The 26,491-nt window shown below is 33.9% G+C and overlaps 1 protein-coding gene across 1 annotated transcript in view; it reads right to left on the bottom strand.

Moving 5' to 3' along the window:
• Nucleotides 1–329: 329 nt before the first annotated feature.
• LOC103799898 (sodium channel protein type 2 subunit alpha-like) overlaps nt 330–26,491 on the bottom strand; it is a gene marked incomplete at its 3' end in the record, with an annotated part of 66,724 nt that continues 40,562 nt past the window's right edge. Inside the window, exons 16-26 of the mRNA XM_009072251.1 lie at nt 25,838–26,194; nt 24,313–24,798; nt 14,133–14,253; nt 13,384–13,538; nt 12,221–12,394; nt 8,445–8,567; nt 6,254–6,535; nt 3,213–3,266; nt 2,106–2,243; nt 1,704–1,808; nt 330–600 (exon numbers count right to left, since the gene is read on the bottom strand). Coding sequence (XP_009070499.1) covers nt 330–600; nt 1,704–1,808; nt 2,106–2,243; nt 3,213–3,266; nt 6,254–6,535; nt 8,445–8,567; nt 12,221–12,394; nt 13,384–13,538; nt 14,133–14,253; nt 24,313–24,798; nt 25,838–26,194 — 2,266 coding nt within the window. The remainder of the gene's footprint in view (nt 601–1,703; nt 1,809–2,105; nt 2,244–3,212; nt 3,267–6,253; nt 6,536–8,444; nt 8,568–12,220; nt 12,395–13,383; nt 13,539–14,132; nt 14,254–24,312; nt 24,799–25,837; nt 26,195–26,491) is intronic.

Raw genomic sequence — 26,491 nt, 5'->3', positions numbered from 1 at the left:
CTCTCCCCTTTCACATAGTTTTCACTTTTATTACTTAAAGATATCTGTGGTTAGTTTGTACTTAACACTAAACATCCCTCTTTTATATTTATACATGTTAATTGAATGTGCCAAACAGTTCCTTTATGTCTTTTGATGTGGAAAACAACAGTGAATCTAATGGGAGAGATAAAAATCTTATATGCAACATTTCATATATTATACACTATAATGTATGAAGATCTAAATCAACACGTAAGTCATGAAACAGAAACTTTCGTGTTCAGTATCTTAACATTCTTGAAACAAATGTTTCCACTAGTTCTTTCTTGAAAGGGAATTGCTCTTACCTACTATGGAGAGAATCACAACCACAAAATCAAAAATATTCCAGCCTATAGTGAAGTAGTAATGGCGAAGTGAAATCAATTTCAGGACAAATTCTCCAGTGAAAAGGATAATGAACACCAGGTTAATCCGGGATAAAATTGTTTCCATTTCTTTACTCTGGTCATCTGTTTCTACCATCATTGTGACCATGTTAAGGCAGATCAATATCATGATGCTGATGTCAAATACTTGTTTGGTTACAAAATCAAATATCATGCCTTGGAATTTGTTCTGCAAAAACAAAGATGGAATACAGTTTATACTCTGAAAATATTTGTCTTTTAAAATGCCAAATGCGAAAGCAACTCCCTTCAAGATTTAGGAGTGCAGAGCAAGACTCATTCACAACACAGGTGTTAGTATTTGCTCAACCAATGCTGTTTTGTGTCTCATCCTGTTAGAGTGAATCAAGATGTTCCCCACTGTTGGCTGAAGAGATGGGAAGAGAAACAATGCATTAATAAGAGTAATAACAATGACAATTGATACTATTGATGTGAAAAAAGGTGGTATAACTTAGTACCCTTCAAGAGTACCAGTGAAATAGAAACTAATTTTCTTATCTTTATTCTCAGCTGGATTTAGAATGCTAACTCCCAGAGATGTCTCTCTTCCTTAAACCCATTGGCTTGGTGAGAATGTTGTACCGCTGAAGCTACATGTCTCAAACACACCATGCTTGCAATATCCTAGTTTTTCTTTAGTACTTAGCTCAATGTTTATTGCCATATGTCTCTCCTAAGAAAGGCTATTTTTAACCACTTGGTGCATAAGGTGCAACAAGTATTTTATTTTTTCCAAACACTGTAGGATTTCAGTACATAACAAGAGTACTGTCTTATCTTAAAGACAAATGTATCCTAGTTTACGCTTTACTCTCTAGGGCATTCTTTTATTCTGTAACATTTTCTGCATCTGTCTTTCCCTTTCACATGAGGTGACCATTGCCCTTTCTGTCTTCAGCAGCAAAGACCAGTTTAGCCCCATTTCCTACGAATTCTCTGTAAGGAGAAAAAACAAAACATGAGGTTTTTCCCTGGTAACAAGAACAAATAAATGATCCGATCAACTGTGTTTCTAGGACTTTGTCAGGGAATTCTGGAATTTATCACATTAACCTTATTGAATCCTACAGTTCAAACTTCAGAGTGTATGTTTTTAAATTAGATGTGAGTGATCTATCTGGTGGATTCAAAAGGGGACAAATTCTACCTTTACAAGAAAATAAATGGAAAAAATATTTTCTTTCCAGACAGATAACTTTCTCTTATGGCTGGTATCATATTCCCAAATGAGTATTTAATATTAAGGCTATAAAAACAAATCACTCTTACCACTGGCCTCGGTATAGGTTTCTGTGGCTTTTTGGATCCCAGTTTTTTCATTGCATTGTAATATTTCTTCTGTTCTTCTGTCATAAATATATCCTGACCTCCAAAGTAAAGAAATAATATAAAAAACAATTACTATCATGTCCACACATAGAACATTTAACTACAGTATGTCTCTCTGTAATATATTACATTTATATTGGATGTATATTAAAAACTTTTTTCAGTTATTTATAGTGTGAATATTCATATACTTTCCTAAATCACAGAAATATTATTTTTAAAGAGATATTTTTATACAACATCTTTAAATAACTTCTGATTTTTATTAGCCTTCCATAAATAAGTTATTGATTCATTATCACAAATAATTTGTAGCACTGTGGAAACATTTTTAATACTTATCTTCTTTTTTTGTTGGTTGAAGTTGTCTATAATGACACCAATGAACAGGTTCAAGGTAAAGAATGATCCAAATATGATAAAGATGACAAAATAGAGGTACATATACAAGTTGTCCTCATATTTAGGTTGGTCTTCTACCTACAAAATATTTTAAATTTTATTCTCCATGATAATAGTAGATATTAAAAAAAATATGTAATTTATGAATAGGTATATGCTATCTCAGCTAGAAAAGCTATAAACAGCACTAATTTATTAAAAAGATCCTACATGTCTTTAAAAATGGGAAATGCGAAAGCAACTCCCATTCCAATCAATATCTGGAGAACTGGAAGCTGACAGAATGATTGCTCATATGGAATTTTAAAGTAAATGTGCACACAGATATGTTTGCATATGTAGATATATAAACAGTTCCTCATATAGAAGGAAGAAGTTAAGTGGGACTGAGAGCAGTCATTAGTACTTCAAATTATAACAGCAGAAGTCTAAATATTTTATGTTGTGTTCAGTATATTTTCATGTAACAGAATCAATTAATTTTACTATCGTCTAAATCTCCCTGGAACTCTTTTGGTCCTACATGAGCATTTGTACATCCAGCTAATAACAGATGCTTTCAATAAATTTCTAGTGAATATATGTTTTGTGAAACCCATTAAATTGAGGCAAATTACTATGAAGAGTTTCTTGTCTCTATTCTTCTAGATTCCACATTTCAACACCTGCAGCTCAATGAGCTGGAGTGTGGAAATGCTGAAGTTAATGAGACAGGATATTTTACTCTGGGAGACAATATCACTAACATGATTATTTGCATAAGTTAAGCATAGTTTTAGTTTCATAGTCGAGATAAAATTCTAATCCCCAGAAAACTTAACAGATTAACTTCAACCTTAAAATCTAATTGCACTTAAATAGCTAGATAATATAAGTGCTCAACCTAAACAAACAATGCAATGCACGTTTACAAGTTATAAAACAAGATTGGTACATGCAAAAAAATATGTATTGGTGCTGATTGTAATTCTCAATTCTATGATGTTTAAATAGCATTAGGTGTTTAAATAGCTGTTTAAATTTTATACTCTATATCAGAAGTCTTACATCTCGTGAATCAACAGCAGCATACATAATATCCATCCATCCTTTGAAAGTAGCCTAGAAATAAAACACAGCTGTTTATCTTCCCTGTAAAAAATTATAATGTGGAAAATATCAAGGTTATTTATTTATTTGACACTTGACTTTTAATAAAATAATTTCTAAATTTATAAATCACACCTAACCACCCAGACATAATATTTTTCACAGTAATACTAGGTTTTTTGAGAATTTATTTTTAGGTGTTCAAAACATATTAAAAACCAGGCTGTGAAGGTCTCAGCAAGGCCACAGTGTGTTTGGAGCTGCAGAGGTTTACTTTGCAGGTGAAGAATGATAGACTTAGATTGACATTAATGCTGGAGAAGTTTACATAAAATCTACTAGAATCACTCATAGCTGCAGCCATTTCATCAAGTTTACAGCATGAATTGATGGAATCAGCAATACAACTTCTGGACAGATACCAACATACATCTGAATGTTTTTTCTGTGGCTAAACTGACACAGTATTTGGTATTTTTTAGAAATGCTTTAATCCCTCATAGCTAAAAGAAAGACTGTTCAAAGTAAAAATATACATTGGTTCTTCAGAGATTTGATTCACAGAAGACCAAAACGTGAACTGTGAAACAGCTGTGATTAACATCTATAAAACTTTGACTGAGTTCCTATAGAGATGCAACTATGTAGAGTAAAGGGTAAAAAGTGTTTGCCATCATTGCTCTAAGAAGGTGATTTTCATGGATGCAGAATGTTCACTTCCTAAGGAACACCAAAGGATTGGTGTGACATGCTAGTAAGAAGTGTGAGAGTACAATCATTATTCAGGGTTTCCAAGCTTATTCATAATAAAAGAAAAAAAGAGCTACAAAGCCCGAGAAATGAACAGAAAAAGAGCATCACTCCTGAGGAGATTCAGGAAAGGAACCATCTCGAGGAGTATATTTGCATCTCTTCTTGCCAGAAGTAGCTCTTGTACTCTGGTACAGCTGATAGTTTTCTCAGCAGAAAACTTGCACTCTGGAAGTGTTCATGTCCTCCTGAATCTTACAGTACAATACAAATTCACTAAGAAGGATGCTTGGAGCTAGGCTTCACAGACCTTTCTGGCTCAGTTGACAATTGACAACCAATTGGTGCACTTTGCATAGCAAAAGTAGAAGAGGAGCAGAATTTGGTAAGAGTATACAGGAGAATACAGGAGAAGAGCGGGGAGAGAACATTAATGTAGACAATCAGATGAGGAGGTGACATGATACATGCTCAAGCATCCCTTAATCTTTGCAGGACAAATAAAGGTTGGAGGGAATATTTGAAAAGGAAAATTATGAAAAATCATAACAACAACCAACCAAAGGAAACAGAAGAATGAAAGGTTCACAGTAGTGAAGCAGACTGTCTGGATATGTGACATGGATAAAATTCAGACAGAGCCTCAATAGACTAGAAGTTTTCCTTATATGCCCTCAGAAGCAAGTATTGGTAATAAAATGGGTCACTTCAATCTCCAGTACAACAGTAGCAATGAGATCTGAAGTCAGAGAATTAGAGTCATCATTCAGTACTACTACTCAGCACATAAGAGTCACACAGCCTTTAGAGGGGAAACATTTTAAGCCAGGTAGGTAATTTGGGAATTAAGGTCAACTAGGGACACTGACCTGCTCTGAGACAAAAGGGACAAGCATATAATTCTTAGATAGCTGTGAATATCAAAGCAGTAACAATCTCATGGCATTTCTGACATCTTTTCATACAATGAAACTTTATGTCGAGTTACAGACAAGTGATTCTACAGAGTTCAATCATCTAAACATAATTACATGCTTTCTTTCTTGTGTTTTGGGTCAAATCCAGCTATCAGAGGCTCCATTCTAAGCCAAGAAGCCTGTAAAGAGCTAAGGCCTTTATTTCTGTAACATAAATAAAATATGCTTAGTACCTAGAACAAAGGTGGTTCTGTTCACAGTGCATAGGAAAAGCACTTGAAGGGGAAATACTATTTACAGATTTTTAATAAGAAGCAGCAATTAATGGAATAAATATGCCATGCAATACAATAACATCTAATACTTCACAAGGATTATACTCTAAGTAGCATAATACCTATTTACTATACTATACTGACTCTTTAATAAGCATTAAGGAATATGATAGTTTTTAAATAATGAGTACTTTTGTGCTAGTAATATTTTATATTTTCCTATTTTACCCACAGTTTAATGCCTTTTAGCTTCATGTGCTTCTTAATGAAATATATTTATTTTAGTAGCAAGTGCTGTTTATCTGCAAATATACAGAGAAAGTGTTATATGATTAATCAGACGTAATAATTAGGATCAGTCTATCAGAAACTATCACATATTCTTCCCATGGGCAGCTCCTACTTCTCTCAGAGGATTTCAGATCTCTTAGACAAGTATTGTGATAATAGAGAAAGAACTGGCTCCATGCTACAAGAAACATTGCATTCCTCAGTCTCAGATCTTGCATTGTTTGTGATTCCTTTCCCTGAACCCATTTCCAGGTCTGAAAAACCAAGCCACTACTAAACAAATGCCTGAACTGGAGACATACACTGATATAATTTTGGTTTTACCATCTGTGTAATGAAAACTAGGAACAGATTGTGTAGGAGGCATGGGCAGATAGGATGTCTGCCCTCCTGGCTTACAAGGCAACAGAGCTCATAAAGAAGGAGAGAAACCTTTTAAATAATTAGAGGGACCTCTGAGCCTCATCCACCATGGCAAGACTCGTGAAATGTGTTCCTCAGGTTTATATTGTGCACCACTAAGAAGACTCCTGTATGTTTTTCACTTACTGTTGTAACATTATTATCATCAATGTAAGACTGTATTCCCTAGCCTTGGAATGGAAAATTGTTACCATTAATACAAAAATGACAAGAAACAATAGAATTGTGTAAGCTGTACATCATTGCTATGAAGAAATTATTCCACCACTTAACAGTCATAACCTGCCCATTTTTGCTAGATTTCTTTAAAAAAGGGAAAAAGAAAATACATAAATTTACTTACTACTTGAAGCAGAGCAAGATATCCAGCTCCTACATTATCGAAGTTTACTTTCACATTTTTCCATCGGGCACTTTGATTGCTTTTTATGAGCTCCTCACACTGAGTATAGTTGTTGACATCACTGACATCAAACATCACACCAGTTGTGGTGTTGACACAGTGATAGAATTTCCCAGCAAACAGATTTACTCCCATGATGCTGAAGATAAGCCAGAATATAAGACATACCAGCAATACATTCATGATAGATGGGATTGCTCCTACAAGGGCATTTACAACCACCTAGTGTACAAATTAGACAAAATAGCCACTTAGTTTATGAAGAAAAAAGTACTTTTTAATACTTCAAAAATGTTAAAACAGTATTACTATGGGATAGACAGTTCAAATATTACACTAAAATTTATAGGGAAAACATTAATTAAGGTTTAATAAAATGCTAATGAGATTGCCAAAAGCAAGAAATAAAATAACATGGAAACCAAGACAATGCAAAAGTCTGAAAAAAAAATCAAAAGGCAAAAGAAAACCTGTTAGTAGCAAGATGGATTCTTAGAATTTGTGTGCTCTAGAGAAAAAGAGAGAAATAAATGTTAAATTCCAACAATATAAATCAAAATCTATAAATAGAAAATAAACTAGAAAAAGATCAAAGAATGATGATGTGGAAGACTGAATTAAAATGTCTGCATGTAAAACTATCATAATTAATGGTTTTATTCTGAGAAACTTTATGTATCTATTGACACCAGTATATTTTAGCATCCATGCACAACATAACATAATTAAGGATATCTTATTTAGTTTCTATTAACAGTATCTGGTCTATGTCTTGGGTTTAAATTGCCTGGGTCACTCGGGTAGGCCTTAACCTTTTTTTTCTTTGTAATTGGCTGCAAGTATGAGCAAGTGGCAGTAAAAAAACAGCTGAAATCCCTCGACAAAAATTTTCTTTTACTTATTGTGATTGAACTAATAAAAAAGCTGTAGATATTCAGAGAATAATTTTTCTATCAAATCAGCAGAGACTGCAGTCTATTTTTGGATACTGGTATGGTTTTGAAAATAGAAGGTTTTTTTTTATTTCACTAAGTTGTCTGAAACCATCAGTATTGGGTTTGCCTATCTATTAGATAGGGCTTATGTGTTGTTTGGAATGCAAATGATGTAAAATATAGTGGAGATGGCAATGTGCCACAGGACACACTGCCCTACACTGTCTGGCATGGCCACCTGTAGAGTAGCAGCAGCCTTGACCCAGACAGGAACCACACCATTTGGAAACTGAAGACCTATGACCAAACTATAAATGTGTATTCCAGGACTGGGGTATTTTGAGGTGAAAGATTAAAAGGAGAAATCTTAATAACTTTTCCTTGTTAATATTTTATGCATCAATTTTTTTCCAGGAAATAGCATAGTCTGCATTTTCAGCAGACAACTTATAACAGGGTTTTTTTTTTAAGGTGGCTTTTTTCTTTTTTTTTTTTTTTCCAGAAATGAAAATAATATTTTCCTCAACAGGAAGGTTTTAACTGTCTAGAAGGAGATGTAAAATTACAGCAGAGGCATTCATATGAAGTAAAGGGATATCTCTCCCCTTCTATACTTCCAACCCAATCCTTATTTTAGCTGTCTGTTCAGAAAACCTTTCTCTAATACTACAGCATGTACTGTGGGATTTTTTTTTTCCCCAGGCAGGTAGACAGGGAGCCACAGTGAGGCTTTAGTTTCTGATGTGTCACTGCTGTCAGCTTCTTCATCTTGTTTCGTTTCGTTTTCTGGCTAATCCTGTTCCACCCTGAACCACTGACAATCTAACAGAGAATAGAAGTTAGCTACGGAAATTTATAAAATAATGTTTGAAGCTAAACTGCAGAAAAACCGCCAATCCTCACTTCTAAAATTTAGCATGTCCTTATACATTTCTAGGTCCAAAAATCAATGTAAATGTTAACAGTCAGGGGGCTGGGATAACACAAGTATGCAGCAGTGAGCAGGCAAATTTCATGAGCTTAAGGTCTAATCCTCAAATGTAAGCTGTACACATCTTGTTTGTAAGGACATGTCGGAAGGCTTTTTTCCACGTGTTTTTGCTTTCTGGACTTCTTTGTAGAAGACATAAGTGTCACCATTAATGCATTAATTTTTGTATGCATACAATTGTTTAGACTCATTTATTTTATCTCACCCTCATTCCTTCAAATCGTGACAAGGCTCTTAAAGGTCTTAAAGCTCTTAATGTCCGTAGCGATTTAATGGCACCGAGTTCAGAATAGCCCAAAGCATTGGCTACTAAACTAACCAATGAGACCTATAAAATACAGAAAAAGAATTATTGTACAAATTATTCTACACTTTTATTTAAAAATAATACAGATTCAATTAATAAATCAACAGTGACAAATTGAAGAATGCCACAATTTTCACACCCACTAGAAAGGCAAGAGGTCTCATAAAGGCATGGCTGAAAAAGGAACATAGCTATTAAATGTCTATTATAGTTGGATAGGGTTTAATAGTCATATGGAAGCACATTCTTGGTGTAACACACTGTTGGACAAGGATAAAGCTTTCAAGACTATTTAAAGAAAAAATTGCCATACTTTCCACAACTTCATTACTGTTTGACACTCCAAATAATTTTAAATGCTGAATACATTAGGATATCTTATTAACTACTGACAATATTATCAATATCTATAATCACAAATAATATACTAATAATAGTGGTTAAATATATTTATTTGTTATAAATTTTACTTCCGATTCAAAGACTCAGTTCATAGCAACAATAACCAGGCTATCTCTGAAACATATATTGAAAGAGGTGGTACTTTCTCACTTGCCTGACAAGTCTCCTTTTTTTTAATCTTCTAAGTATAGAAAAATATTATGGGATAGATATTAACAGGTGCTAGCCTTATAAGAGTGAGAGCTGTATTATCTACAACAGTAGTGAGCTCCTGATGCATGTTATTGGGATTTTATTATAAGATAATCCACCCAAGAAAGGAACAATTAATTTGCTTCTGAAATGGAACTAAGCTTTAAACAGTGTTAATGTGAAAGAAATTAATTTACTTGCTTTGAACAGTTTTGGAGACAGGAGTGGGGAAATATACCTTACTCAGTTCTACCATGCAAAGCATAGAAGACACATAAATGAACATAGATATATTTCAGTCCTTGAGAAAATCTCTCAAATGATCATTTCTGTGTCTCAGTATAAGAGCTCTTCAAATAATTGGCTGTACAGAAATAGGCATTCGCTGATAATGGTGGTAAGATCTTGCCCATTATATGAAAAGGTGGTTTCCTATGTTACTTATATCCCTAAAGAACAAACATGACAGTTACAAGGTGATGTCTCAAAAGGACAATCTGAGAGCAAATACAAATCAATTATTCATTACTATGTTGCTATGTACATAATCTAACAGAAAATAGTATTTTAGTGAATTCATATCACTGTACATTTCAACTGGATTACATGTCAGGATGTAATTCTTTTTATCAGAGGAAAGGATTATTTTATTGCTGTAATAGATATTTTTGTAAAGAAACTTGCTGTGATTTCTAAGTATATTAAGAAGAAAATCTTACTGATTTTCTGTAGTCTGTAACTGAAGTCTGTTCACTTGCAAGAGATAACATTATTGTTTCTGCCATTATGTTAGCTATTGTCATTAATTGTTATTAATAATTGTCATTAATACAATTTATTTGTCCTGTGATTCTACAGTGAGTTCTTTTTTATCCTTACTATCCTTAATATATTCCACAGGTAGCAAGACATAGAATTTGCTGTATTTTTAAATGAATATCCATTGATTCACTCACATTAACAAGATATCCAGACATGGCAATAAACTTTAGTGTAAAGACAGTGCATTGTGAAAATTAAAAGTAAACTATGACACAAGTTTTTTTAAAAAAACATCTCTCTCACTGGGAGAGCAAGACATCTCTTTTTAAATTGAGCTCACATTAAAGCCTCCTTCATTTTATGCTTTTCTTCCCAAACCAGCACTGTGCCTTACCTATCTTTTGCAAATAAGACCCTCCCAAGCTAGAGAGTGGTAGCTCCTGTGAGTATTGGCAATTCTTATGTTCTGATTGTCAGGCATTCTTCAGTCTTGCCTGTGCTTTCCATTTCAACCTATCAGCAGCTTTTCTTACCATGGTGCTCACGCTCTTACACCATAGGCAGATGTACAAAGAGTCATCTGACAGAGCTGAAAATTACCACTTCTTAGTGTCAGTGAGTGCAACTATAGCTACTTCTCACAGTAAGAGACTGAGGTATGTAAGGTATTAAATGTCAAAGCCCTAAATGACCGTCAGTGTTTACTCTTGAATAATTTTAGAGAATGGAATTAAACAATTTGATTAACTTTAGTCACTTCTAATGAAGAAAGAGACACTGGTGTCCTCACTGGCAAAATGCCACTGAATCACACCTCTTTAAACTGTCTGTTAATGCAGTGGAGATACTCTGCTTTTCTATATGAAGATAACATGAGCTCACATGTTTCTTTCAAGTGCTCTCTGGTGGTGCTAAAGAAATTGCTGAACTAGCCTTCAGCCTAGTAACACATACTTTACTACTTTCTGGAATGTAAAATTTAATTCTTCGAAAGTAGAAGGTTCCAATTTCGTTTAGTCATGCTTTTGATTATAAAATTTAAAATAATGGGTAAAAAGTGAGCAATATAAGCTGTTTTATTTATCACGATGTACTTTATAAGTGAGAGCCTGACTGGATAGCAGCATCTGAAGCTAAACTAAGAAATCAGAGTATGGTTTAGAATCTCTTTAGGTTTAAGTTAGAAAAAGAATAATTAAAACATGATTTGTAGTTTATCTAAAGAAAAACCCATTTTTAACATAGTCCTGAAACGGAGCATCTCTTCTTCATTAACATCCTCTTAAGAAAACCATTCACACTGCTCTATTCTAGTGTAGATTTTCAGGATAGAGCTAAAGGTTAACAGTATGACAAAACTAATTTGGGCAGGTAGAAAAAAAAGGTCTTCCATCTTGAGTTATGACCCAATCTAGCTAGGGTTTGGGGTTTCTTTTTGTGGGAGCTACAAATCTGATACATTTCTATTATATATTTATAAGGAATAAGTATTGATGGGACCAGGATTTATGGAAACCTTTCAAGAAATATAGTAGCATGGGTAGAAATTGCTATAAATGCACAATTGCCATGTCTCAATTCCATACTGAGGACATGTATAACCAATGAACTGGGTCAGATAACGCACAAAGGCAAGAGACCAAAATATTCTGAGAGCAAACCCAACTTTGATCCATTCTGACAACATAAGCCAGGCCTTTGCACAGAAGTGTATCACAGCTGGGAAGGCAGCCAAGAAACCTTGTATTCTCTTCTATCATAGCCAAGTCATAGCTGATGTAACTATTGCAGATTGTCAGACCATTAAAACTAATTAATTTTTAGAACAAATAGCCACTGTCTTTCTGTTTTACTAGAAAGGGTATCAGGATAATTTTGAGGGAGAAAGTTCGAAGAAGATAAAATCTGGACCAAATGTATTGGTTCACTTGAAAATCTGCAATGTTCTTAGAAGAAACTTGAACAATGTACTCTCTTACTAGCTAAGGAATAAGGTAGTATGATCAGAGTCTATTAAAGATAGCGTGTTTTAAAAGCTAGGGTTTTTCCTCATAAGACATCAAGTTTGTTACATTCTGGGTATGAAATTATTAACCGTGAAGAATGCACAAACTGATGGCCAGCCATCCTTTTCCTTTTGGCATATGAATGTACTTTAAATAACACATCCAGATCACTCCAGGCTATTACTAATGCAGTATAACTATACAATGTGAATTATATTTGCATGTTATATGATTACTTAGCAGCAATGAATTTTACAACATAAAAAAACTTTACTACAGTGAATTTGATAATATTAATGACTTGGTACTTACATCAACAATCAGGAAGTCCAGCCAGCACCAGGCATTAGTAAAATATATTTGAAAACCATATGCTACCCATTTTAAAAGCATTTCCAAAATGAAAATATATGTAAAAACTTTGTCAGCATATTCCAGCATGGTCTTGATAGTTTTGCGTTGTTCAATATATATATCTTCAAAAGCCTGTAAGAAAATACTCAGGTATTACTAACATTTCACAGAATATGCATGATAAAATTAAGGAATAAATAACAGAGCTAAGCTTTCACCTTGCCCTTCTTCATGCCCTTATTGTATACATTTTTCATCTTCAACCATACTACAAACACTACGTATTCTGCCCTGTCTGGGGCTGAATATATATATAATATATATCAGATTTTACCAATGAATGAAGTTATAATCTCACAGTGTGAATTTTTATCTTCTGTGGTATTAAGAAACTTTCACATACATGCCAAAAAAAATTCCCCTTTCTTATACGTCTTTTTCCAGGTATGTATATTGCATTATAGAAAGCAGTTAGATTCCATTTCTGTCCTCCATCAATCAGTCTTATGACTAAAATTCAAATTAAAAAGCAATGTATTTGCTAGAAATTACAACTATGCACACTGCTATCGTAGCAAATGTTCAACTTGAGTAAAGCTGGAAAGTTGGCTAATGTAAATCTTTTTGGAAAGTAGTTGTTAGGTTTCATTTGCTGTGGCACTCTTCCTTATCAGGAACAGAATGAAGTAATTATTCTATTTTTTGTTATGGTCTTTCATAATCACAATTCAAGTCATGGGTGAGCCTAGAAGGAATTGAGGACTTAAACCCATACATTTAGCTATATATTCACAGTTAACAACGGTCCTTTGTACTCTAAGCTCTTGATAAACATGCTGAAAACTGGCAGACAGTTCAAACTTTGAGTAGCTACACTGGCTTAAAGAAATTTGCTCCAGTTTTACAGTGGTGAGACAAAAGTATCACTACAAAAATGTGTGTGAAATTTCTCAAAATTTTTAAAGTTTGGGTCAAGTTTCATTCCATCCTGAAATTATGAAATCCAGAGAATTTTATACAGCTCCAAGCAAAACATGTCTTTCTGAAACAAATTTGAATTTTGTCATTGCTTTTAAAGAGATATCTAAATAGTTCAGCATCTGCAATTTTCTTCTACTTACGAGTGCTCCACTGCTGAGGAGAATCATGAATACAATGAAAGTCTCAAACCAGTTGTGCTCAACTATGCCGTAGCAGGTTTTTCTAAGATTCCACCAAGTTTTTCCTTTGCCATCCTCTATACTTACTTGACAACATGGAAATTTCTGCACACAACCTGCATTAGATTAAGAGATATTAGGATCCAAAAGCCAGTTACTTCAAAGTCAATATTTAATGTGGTATCAATATTGTTAGAAGCTTTAGCTAATTATATAAAATGTTTTGAAATTAATCACTGGAATGCTAAATAGGATATCGCATCACATGGGATGCTGAAGATCTGAATTTAGATAACTAATCTGAAGAGAAACCAGACAACAGTAGACATAATTATGGGTAAACTCAATCCAAAATGCATTGATATTTTTGACTGTTAGCCTGTAACTGCACCATTTGTTGCTGGAGTCTCACAAAAATTTATTTGTTCCAAATTTCAAGGGCCTTCTCAAATAACTGAAAAGCATTTTAACAACAGAAAAGTTAATGAAGTTTCTTAGTTACAAGAGGTATGCAGTGGTTGGACAGATAGTTACTCAAAGTGTAGGAAAACCTTGTTTTGCCATCTGATTTCCAGCATTCTAGGCCAGAAACACTTTTGACTATTGAGGTCATAAATGTCCACCAGATTTGAAAGCCTCAAGAACTTAAATATGCCTAGTAATGATGTCATTTTAGTAATACATCTCTTAATCAACAGTTATTTTACAACCTTCTGTAAAACAGGCTTCTGGTTCAAGAGATTCTTCACTTTCAATTTCTGCTTGCTCGCCCTCTCCAGGAGGAGCAATATCAACTGTGCTGCCTTCTGATGAGCTCGATGCATTTAGTTTCTGCAAGTAAAGTTCCACAGAACAATTTTTCTCATTAGACATATATTCTGTAAAAGAATGACACTGAATCAAATCATGCCAGTCTCTGACTTTTGAAGAGTGGTAAACTTACAAATATGCATCACCAAAAGTAAAACCACAGTAATGACATGTATATTGCATAGTTGTCTTTCACAGTTGGTCTTCTCATAGGGAACAAATGAATATAATTTGGCTACTAACCTGATTCACATATCTGACATTTGAAGTATTCTCAGTAGTATTAAAACAGGAGAGCTTGCAAGTACCACACTCTTGAGTTATTTCATATTCTTTACTATTATACTGGATTACATTGAAAATGTGTCAGTTTTTCCAGTGAAATGAACTAACAGAAATCTCCACATATATCTTCATGTCCACTACAGATGGTATTTTCACAAACATACACCTTATCTGGATTAAAAAGTTGTAAATTTAATGGCATTTAACGGCAAATTTCTGCACAATTTAGTTTTTGCAGAAAACACAAATTACCAGTTCTGAAATATCTTCTTTGCACTCCAGTCTCCTGTGCTTATTGTGACCTCCTGATGTCCTTTCCATCCTTCATTTTTCTATCATTCTACTACTTTTTTGTACAGTGAAATACTATTGTCCTTACTACGTAAAAGCACTTCCAGATATGAAAACTGCAAGAGCTGGAGAGTGACATAAACCAACTCAAATCAAGAAACGTTTTACCAAATACATTAAAATTCAGATCAGGTCAAACTGTTTCAGTCATGCAAGACTGCCCATAATTTTGTCCTTTTAAGAAAGCATATTTTGAAAGCATGAACCTGCTAAAGATGCATGCAACTAACGCAAGAATCAGACATAGAATTTGTAACTTGTTTTCAATTGTCAATACTGTTGTGTCTTTAATTGTCTTCATCCAAAATACATTCTCGTTTATTGTGAAATAAGGCTTGTAGTCAGAAAGCAACGTGAACAAAAGCCCATGGCAGTGAAATTCTTCTGATTTATCCCATGTAGCAGTAATTCATAGACATTTAGAGGGGCATGCACAATGCACCTCAAAAATACTTTCAATTGTACAGGTACTGATGTAACAGAAGGGCATTTGATCACTGACTAGAACTGCGGTTTCAACTAAGCAGACCTGTCCATGTCCTTTGACCTTTGGATGAAGGTCATGTATAAAAAGGATGAAGACCTTTCTATACAATTTTGTTGAAAGAAGAGAATGCTTAACACCAACTACTTTTCCCATTCAGTTTTCAAGAGAGAGACATTTTTAAAATATAAACCCCCTCCTACTCTTCAGAGGATTTGAATGATTTTGCAACAAATAATAAGCAATAACTTGTTTTTTGAAAGAGGCGTTTGCATGTATTCTCTTCTTCTTCAGAGCTACTGCTGCAAATTAAAACTTGTTATTTAACTCTTCAGTTACAACCCATTCTCTTCAGGAAAAAGTATTGGGAGCTAAGGGTTTTTTCTGCAAGAAATGAAGTAAATGGCACATATATTTTAATATAGTTTGGTAAGCAATTCTTTCCTCATATTCAACTCTTACATGAGAGGAATAAAGTTTAAAATAAGAATCATGTGTGATGGAAAACTTCAGGGTTAATTTTCAAGAAGTTGCGTTTTGCGCACACATGCAAATGTAGACAATATGGGGTCACACAGACTTCAGGTTACATGGCTGTTGTGACCAAAAATAAAGGACTTGTCTCATAATAGAAAATATTTCTGACAAGTATACAGGTATGAGTTTAAAAACCATTTTTTCCCTTTTTAAATGTCCTGATCTGTCATACATGGAAAATCATGCTGACAAATGTGAAAAGATCTGGATAAATATAGTGAGAACTTGATGTTTCTAATGTTTAGGTCTTGCTTAGTAAGCATGTTAAAATATCATGTTTCATTTTTTCATACAGCACGTCCTGTATGATATCCAAAATTTAGATAGTAAAAAGAGTTACAGCCATATTGGCTCTAAATGAAATAATTTTATTACTGTTCATGTAAATCTATAAGTCTGAAATAAAATATTGTGTAGCTCATATTGTGGGACTATTTTAAATTTCACTTTCTATATTATATTGACAAACCAAAATGCCCAGTAATGTACACTATATTAAGCATTACGAGACACCATCTTATAATCTACACATAAGGCTCTTTAACAAAGGAAATAATACTTGTCAATTAACTCTGGTTTTATATATCATTGCAATACGAAAAAATAAGAAGTCTGAAACCTGTCATTGAAATTATAGGCAGTTTCTTCATTAAATAAAACCCAAAATTGTGAAAATAATTATTTGTCACATTCAAGTTACGAAAATTAAAACTAATTCATGCCCTGATCCATCATCATTAAATCAATTCCTAACTTAACAGTAGCAAGGTAAAGGTTCATAGTAAGCATCAATTATAAATCTGTGAGTGCAAATCAAAAGGCAGCCAAATTTTTAACTTCACCTTCCCATGTAAACTCTGCTGCAGATAGTCCTGTCAGCATAGTTGCTAAAAACCATGTGACAGAAGTGCAATTTATAACCAGTACAAACAAAACCTACTATAATTCTCTTCATTAATTTTCACAAAAAGCAATCTCTTCATTAAACAATCTCAAACAATTGCATTATTAAGGAAAAAAACCTCAGTTAATAAAACTCCTCTTCTTTGCTTCAAGACCCTAAATTAGGAAAGAATCAATACATTTTAAATAAGGTGAGGTTAATGATAATATTTTCCAGCAATAAAACTAATAAGAAGCTCAAGATACAAGATGGATTAGCACAATCTTCTTTTAAGCTCACAGATGTTATTATCAGCCTCTAGAACACACCATGCCCTGTAAATACTTATTTGCATCTTTAATGATGTCACATTTTCCTTTATAAGGAAACATTTGAAAGCAATTGCTTATGATGCAGCATTCTCAAGGCCTGAATCAGCAAAACAACATGCTTGACTAGAGCAGAAGCCTGAGCAATACCGTGGAAATCACACACAAAAATAAAATAAACAGACTACCTCAATGGGATTACATTTTTCTGAAAATAGTATTATAAATGTTATTGTGTAGGATATAACAGAAAAAAATGCTTCATCACTAACCCAAATACTTGATTAATGTATGTATAATCAGCCTCCATACTGTCCTTCCAGAGCAGTGCATCTCTTCTCAACAGCTTCGATCATTAAAACAAGCTTTGACCAACAGCATGTTAATGTGCCCATTTACAAGAAAATGCATTCACTTCAGACCCAGTCTTGCTCTCATTTGATTTTATTCTAAATTTCAATAAGAGCAAGAGCAGGCTACTAAAATTTTGAGCTTTACAAACGGCTTCATGATTCAAGTGGCAATAAAATAAAGGGATTCAGCCATTACAAATTGCCTTTAGTAATTCACCCATGTGGTTTCATCCTTTGAATCTTGAAAACTGCACTGTAATTGAGTGAAAAAATATAAAATCATGGTGATCAATAATTTCAAAGTGATTCTAAACTGACTTTAAGTCTCAGATATTATGATACTTGACTTTTATATAATATGAATAAAATAGCTTTAAAAATAATTTCCCTTAGAGTTTTATTTGATGTTTGAAGCATATCTTGGTTTAAAATTTAGTCAGTAAAATCTGAGAAGCTTCAGAATACACAGCAATATTATTTTCTTTTGGCATCTCTGGGCAATTTAGACTAATATAGGTAGGTCATACTACACTATAATCAATGGTACAAAATGAACCATTTCAGGATTCTTTTGAAGCCAGTGAGACTTCCTGAAGGAAACAGCTTTCAATCCTGCTACAGGACTGAAATCTCATTCCTCCCAAATTTTGATGACTAGTTTTACTAGGATAATTTGATCTCCTGAGTTTCATGTAACTTTGACTCCTATACAATATTTGTTTTCCCCATTCCTGAAGGCTCTGCCAATTATGCATCAGTGGAGGTCATGTTTGCCTATAATGAAGGAAACCACTATGGTAAACACATATGGAGTTTTATAAAAATGATGCTGATTACTCCATAGTCTCTCTAGTTAAGACAAACAAGTCCCTCAACTCATTTACAGAACACTATTGTGAACCACATTCCAAAAATACCACTATTTATGAAGCAATTTAACATTTAAGAAAAGAGTAGTTCTAAAATTATTTGCTTTGAGAGTTTTTAAAGGAGAGTTATTTTCTAATTTTAGCAATTATGAAACTGTTTGATCTGCTTACAGTCTCTAAAACTCAAGATATGCACTGTCCAAATCCATACAGAATGTAGTTTATAGCATTGTGAAGATTTGCATTACAGTGCATTGTAGATTTAAAAGTAGCTAGTCAAATAATTCAAATGTTATTCATTAAGGAGCTGAAGTTGTGGCAGCAATAATTTCATAAATTACTTAACACATTTCACACATTTCATTAAATATTTACATTTATAAGGGCTGAATCAAAAAGGGTTGTTTTTATTTTTTAAAAACTATGCATGCTCCCTTTTTCTTTGGCCTGTTTAGCGTATAACATTCCAGTACTTTTATGATCCATACTTCAAAACTTGAAGAGCATGCAGTTATTGCTAAAAACTGTATTTAAATATTCAGAAAAGTCATTAGCAGAGCTAAAAAAATGTATGTTGGGGTTGCCAATCCCACCTGACCATGCTGTGATGTGAGTCCCATGACTCAGCAGAGAGCAGCTGTGCACATTTCTACTGTCTTGCAATGGATAGGGAAGGTACATAGCTGAAGAGCATGCAGGCCAGTCAAAATCCATTGAAAAGTGATTATATATATATATACATATATATGTATAACTTGCTTAGTTAACCTGTGTGAAAGTGGTGACACGTTGCTCTACCTGGTTAAAAAGCACCAGAGCTGCATTCTTGATTGCTCCAGCTTGGTTTTACCCCTGTGAGAAGTAAGAATGGTAGGTAGTGAAGTTCAAGACACAGGATCACTAGTTTTCCTCTTTTTGGAATCTCTAATTCAAACATGGCTTTAACACAATTAAAACATAATTATTAAATATTTTATTATTAATTGGAAGAAGGGAAATACATACCACCTGAAATGTTCAGCAAACTTTGCTACAGAATTTCTTAGTTTATTTTAGAGAAATTAGAAATGCAGAAGCTAGGACTAGTAATCTGCACTCAGAAACTGATTCATAAATAAAAATAGAATTAATTAAATTAACAAAGACATGGTTAGCAGATTTGGAAAATACTCCTGTATTTATATAGTTCTTAATGCATATTAACGAACATTTTAAGGGTTTTTTTGTTTGTTTCATGTTCTAGTCTTCATTTAATTGACTATGCGATTATCTCTTTTATTTGAAAAAATGTACATACAGTAAGCAAAATACTTTGAAGATGTATGTCTTCCCATTCCTCCTTCATCCTCTAATAATGGTAGAACTTCTAAATCCCAATGAAAATAAGTATCTTTAATTTCTGTTCAAATCAAATGTGATGAATTGTCATATTGTGTAAGTATCTAATTTAGATTTAGTATGCTATACACTTCTGACTCTATAATCTTTATCTAATTGTTTCAAAAGAGGATTGGATCAGTGTCTGGGTAGTGGAACATCAATGTATCCAGAGATACTCTTTAAATCATTAGCCACAGCTAGTCCGTGACTAAAAGTACTTGTGACTTCTAAAGATACTGTCCCAGAATTGGTCAGTTTCAGGAAAGATAATTTATCTTGTGGGACATTTTAAACTTGGTAAAAAGTCATCTAACAAATTGAACAAATTCTAGAGGATCTATTCTGGCTACGAAATTTATTGAAGCCCAATGACAATGCTTAACTTCTGGGAATGCAGTAACTGTGGTTTTGTCTTTGTAACTTCATCTAGGCACAAAGGCACTAGTGAAGCCAATCAGAAGGCTGAACATATTCCTTGTTTTGAAAATTCAGTAGATTAGATGATGAAGGATACTGTTAATTTTGTTAAAATCATCTGCTGTGATTTCAGGAGTCAATTGAGCAGCCTTACTTCTCCAATCTGAATTTGTACTTACTGTATGTGTACCATAGATAGAAAGGCTTTTGGAATTCTATATGATAGAGGCCTGTAGGTATACGTATTTCTTGAACTGTAAAATAAGCTTTCTATAACTGATGAATATACTTGAAATTACTATTCCATGTTGAAATCCCAAGCTTTATTTATAAAGTTGTGAATCAGATATAAAGAACAGTTGTTAAGTGGTACAGAAAAACAATAGTAGGAGCCTTATGTTTGACGAGATTAACATTCTATTCATTTCACTGATTAGCAGCATATTTTATAATAAAAACAGCATCCACAATGTTAATGTTAAAACCACTAAATTATCCCCTTTAGTTACTGCTAATTTTCTTATTATCTTCAAAGTTAATTGTCTTAACTATCTTATTTTCAGAGCAGAAATGTGGGCTTTTTTCTGATGATTATTTCATTGGGTATTGCACTTCTATTTTCTGATTGATAAAAAAAATCCTCCTTCAAAGTATCAATGAAATCTTCTTTCATCCAACTATTACTCTATAGCAGTGGGTAACTTTATAATCTAATAAATGTTATTCTGTTTCAGCCAGAGACTTCCTCAAATTTCTAGTGATAAGATTAGAAAAATCTTGTTTAGGTCAGGAACTTGCAACCAGTTTCCAGAATGGGTTCTGGCAGATTTGGGAAGTTATTAGCTGGCAAACTAATTAGATAGTATTTTCATGAAGATGGGGAGGGCGGTTTAAAAAAAATAAAAAAGGAACCAGCCTTCCAAAAGAAGCTTGGCAGCTAGAGTTATTTTGCACTATAGTACACTGATAATAAAAATAGGAAAAATTACAATATGTTCCTCACCCACAGTTACAATTTCTATAGTAATTACCTGCTCCTGGCATATTCCTCAGGGGCACACAGCCCCTGTCATACTTCTAGCACAACAGACTTCAAATAATCATTCTGCTTTTAACATCAGTGACAGTCAGTTAGATACCAGAAAAAAAAGGTAAATTTTACAGTTCCTGTGCAGATCTCACTTCCCACAGTGTTGCTAAATAAAATATTATAGGGGATACCTCATCAGGGTATTTGAAGTGTTAAGTACTGCCACAGCTAAGCAGGGAAACTTCTGCCCCATCTCTTACCCCTCCTTTTGCAGACCAGGCCTTCTAGCAGGGATGTTGTCTCAGTGGTACCCCTTGAGAGGCAAAACAAAGCAAATGATGGTGTACTGTTCTAGAAAGGTAACTTAGACACTGCACCAATGTACTCTTTATCTTCCTTGAAACACAATCAGAAGGCAGAAAAAAGATTCAATGGCAATGTTGAGTTGGTAGGAGAAGATTGGGAATCTTCACAAATTCCTGTCATGCTCCAGAACATCTGTTCATATATTACCAAAGTTGGTGGATTTCTATACACACAATAAAAAAACCCCACTTTATCCTTTCCCTAGAAATCATCCAGAAGGAATGGAATCGAGAGCAGAAAGTGCATTTAATATAGAATTTACAATTTTCAGGGCACTATCTTATTAGCTATTGTGCACAATATGTACACTTGCACTGTGTGAATGCACATCAAACAGTTAAAACACTGAACAGCTGTGTGTGAGCAGAACTTGAGGGAAGTACTATTACTCCAGCTTCACAATGGTAATGATTATTACATTCTATGGAAATACTGAGGCTGCACAGAAGTCCTAAACTTATCCTAACCCCACTAAAAATTTCCCGTGGTCACCTGAAACTTTCATTTTCAAATTGCTTATACAGACTTTTGGATTCGATTTCTCTTCCCAAAGACATATGGATACATTTGAAGTCCATTAAAAAAAAAATTACAAAATCCCTTTTGATTTATTACTGTCCAGAAACTTCAGGGTGGCCTTAGTAGACAAAACTGTGATGCCTGAACAAAGCAAAGATAGGAATGAACAGAGCAATTGACTTGTGAATGTCACCTTGAAACTGGTATTAAGAACTTCCAAGCACAAAATGGGGTTTTAATCCATTTTCTTAGGGTGTACATACATCACATATTCACTTGAAAAGCAGAGAAGTTTCTGCCTTTGCATTGTATTTTATTTTGTCCTCAGTTGTTCTGACAGCATATGCAGCAGTACACTGAAAACTGAGCCATTCAATCTGCCTTAAAGAAGAAATAAATAATATTTATGGGACAACCAGTGCCCTGCCTCATTGCACAGACTCATGAGCACTGAGGGACAGAAAGTGGTAAAGACTCCTGGGGGATCACTAGCCAGGTGTGGATGGGAGCTTCCCTAGCTTCCCTCTGCTGAAAGGCTCACATGTCATGTAACCACATTTTTAGCATCTGCACAGCTTGCAAGCCTCACAACTTGCTAGCGCATATTACAAACCTTTTCAAAAGTAACATATTCAGGAAATTTGTAACTTCATAAAATGGAGTTGCTAGGAAGGCACCTATCATTGTATTTAACTCAACTAATCACAAGGAAAGCAGAAAATATATAGTAAAATGTGATTTTTAAAAAAAACATCAGAATATATGAAAAGACTTAGAAGACTTTGCTAAAAGTTCCTTGGAAATGACAATCAACTTTTATGAGATCAGCTTGTCTGAAAAATACTTAACTCTCAGACCCAGTCACTCTGAAAGCTCTTTGTCTTATACTAGTTGATCTCATAAATTACATCACTTTATGCTTCCAGTATCTCTTCTATTCTTAAATTGCCATGGATAAGCACTACTGCTATAGCATCTTATACATCTGAACTAAAACTGTTTGTCTCATATCTAAGCAACTCAGTTGGATAATAGAATATCTTGCTTTTCACCTTACAATTGTTACACAGAGCAACATTCTCTGCAGCTGCAAATAAGCACAGTCTTTATGTTCCTTTATGTTCTTTAGCAAAAAATCACATACTATGACTAACTGGACCATGGCTATCCATTACTGTCATATGGTATAGTTTGGAATTGCTGAAGAATCCATCATTATTTGTAAATATGGCAACTGTACAGATATGATGAAGTCATGAATGCAGTGCTTCTTTATAGAAGAGCTTTCTTTATGGCAAACAAACCCTTTGTACTAATGAGTTATCACACAACATCACAGCTTCTATTTTAATTGAAAACAAATTTATCCATGGTTCTGATCCCATAAACCTCACTGTTCCTACATTTCTAATGGCACTGAATATAATTATATTCTGAAAATACATTTATTAGATTGTCATTGATCGCTACTTCAACATACAAAATCTTCCTCAAATATCTTTAGCACATGTTCATGATTACTTCTGGTATTTGAGCCACTTAGATTTTGAGACACATGGCATTCAGGTTTTGGACCAACTTCAGTCACTTCTGCACAACAATAATAGCATAAGGCTTTGCATTAAGCTGTTTCCACATACATTTGTATTATGAGATTATCCTCTCCAGGATAACCTGAGATACTGCTTCACCCACCACAACATTCACTAGTACCTGGATTCCTTTAATTCAGCCAGCCATAGTCTCTGAACCCAAAATCTGTACAAATATTACTCACAAAACTTCTTAGATAATCCAGAATTACATTAATGATTTATGATGTCTCAGGTTCAATTTTTGGAACTACTCTAAATATTGAAAAAAAACCTTTTTCTCCATCTATATTTGCTTGGGTATGCAAAGCTGTACACTCTTGACTGTTCCTTAGTCATCTACCCTTATTCCACAAATTCTTACTGCATTGTAGGTAGTACAGAAAATGCTTTATGAAATGTATGCTAGACCTAAAACCTCATAAAACTATGAAAGAAATAATCATATTTAAAATCAAACATCTTCCAAATCTTAATAAACAAAATACTAAAAATGTAATCTCTAAGGACCCCCTAGTACAGCATCATATAGGATAATTGTTTTCTTCAATTATAATTACATCAAATTCTAAAACATAAAATATATTTACACAGGATATTACAGTTTTTAAACAATTCTAATTATGTAATTAAAACATGCAAATGCATGACTACAATTTAATTGTTAAGATATGAATTCGCCTACCTGTTTGCTTTCTTCCATATCAGATTCGCTGCTAAATTCTTCTGTGTTTAAATTTTCAAAATCTGATTCTCCAACAGCAATGGGCACTGTCACAGTGAGGCCTGGGTTGTTTATGAATGACATATAATCGTTTTCATCAATTGCATATTTTTCCACACTGCTGCCTGTGCCTACACCACTGGTGGTTCCATTCCCATCTTTGAGATAATTCAGATCTTTGCTTATTTCAATGGCAGTGTGATTGGAAATGCAGCTGTCTTTCTTGTTGTTCAGCTCTTCAAGCGCTTTGATTTCCTCTAAAGATTTCTGCTTTCTAACAAAGGCTTTTCGGATGAACTCCCGTATCTTCTTTTTAACATAATCTATTCCCTTCTGAATCCTTCCCACAGCAATCTGGAGATTGTTCATTTCATTATCATCATCTGTAGCAGCAAGGTTGTCTGAACTAAATGAGCTCAGCAGCAAGGCCAGAAATAGGTTCAATACCTAAAGAATGAGAGAATACAACTGTATAGTAAATATATACATGTAAGAAGTGTTAGACTTGGCAGTGCTAGATTAGCAGTTGTACTTGATGATCTCAAAGGCCTTTGCCAATTTAAATGATTCTATGACTCTAAGATACTTAGTAGGGCAGGTTCCTGTTCATAAATAACTTCCTGGGACTCTGCACACTTCTCGTGATAGAATGTCAATATTGAAGGTCATGTAAATATCTAGGATACAAACATTCTGAATTCTGTTTTATAAAAATCTAAATCATGTTAAAATATAACACTAAAGGAAGATAATTTTGACAGGTAATGCAATACAGAGGGTTTTGCATATTGGAAAGAATTGGAAAGTTCAACAGTAAAAGAAATTAAAAGTGTAAATGGCACATTACATTTATAATGCTGATTTCTAAGAAGTTCTCACCGATTTGATATTTATCAATTGGAAATTTTCATTTTAACTTCTCAGCTTGAATTTAATTTTTCCTATGAAGTTAGAAGCTTTCAAACACATTTTTAGGCTGGATGGCAAATCACTCTGTATTTCACTTTTGTTTTGTATACCTAAACAGGCCAAAAAGTTCAGCACTTAAATTCAAGATATTCAAATTAAGACCAGCTATATTATACATTGTTTTTACTAAGTCAGAAGTACAAGTGCTGGAAATACGTGTAATTTCTGAAGAAGCAGCTTTCCAGGAGCTGGTGCAGGATAAACTGTATTATTTCAGGAGCAGTGAGGAAGACATTTGGATTTAAACAGCATCTCTAAATTAGCTGCAGCACTCCCATGATAGGATGTTTGATTTGACATTTTGGCATACTTCTAAATTCCTGTACCCATAGTAAGAGTACTACAGTGTATAGAGATGAGTGAAAAAGAGAAGGGAATCATCCTATGTTTTTACCCCAAATTTAGCATATTCATATTCATTTTTTAATTCTAAACGGAAGTATGACATTTTCATTGCCTAGCTGTAAGTCCTGTACATTTGCATCAAAGTTAATATTCAAAAATGTTCATCACGTACCACTAGGTTTCCAATCACCATGACCAGCATGAAAACAATAAGGCACATGGTTTGGCCTGCAACCTCCATGCAGTCCCACATCGTTTCTATCCATTCTCCACAAAGCACTCGGAATACAATCAGGAAAGAATGGAAAAAGTCATGCATGTGCCAGCGTGGAAGTTCACAGTCACTAGAGATCTTGCAGACACATTCCTTGTAGCTTTTCCCAAACAGCTGCATCCCAACCACAGCGAAAATGAACACAATGATGGCCAGCACCAGGGTCAGATTCCCCAGAGCCCCCACTGAGTTGCCAATAATCTTAATCAGCATATTTAGAGTTGGCCAAGATTTTGCCAGTTTGAAAACTCGAAGCTGAAAAAAAAAAATCACAGAGGAATCTTTAGTGTAAGTTATGAAACAGAAGTTAGGCCCAAGTTGTTTAGCAGAGCATATCAATTTTTGTAGATTAATTTGTTCTTCAGTAGGAATGCATTATTATTTTAATGGAAAGCAAAGAACATGCAGTATTTGTCTAAAGTACACTACTCAGCATTTGATTTTAGTGATGCACATAGTAAAAAATTAATTATTTGTATTTGTAGGAGATTTCATTTTAATATTTTTAAATGTCCACTTACAAATGATTGCTGAACAATTCTTAAAAACATT

This window comes from Acanthisitta chloris, unplaced genomic scaffold (genome assembly GCF_000695815.1).
Source record: "Acanthisitta chloris isolate BGI_N310 unplaced genomic scaffold, ASM69581v1 scaffold16173, whole genome shotgun sequence".
NCBI classification, from domain to species: Eukaryota; Metazoa; Chordata; class Aves; order Passeriformes; family Acanthisittidae; genus Acanthisitta; species Acanthisitta chloris.
The sequence above is the reverse complement of the archived record's forward strand: the minus strand, read 5'-3'. Positions and strand labels throughout refer to the sequence as shown.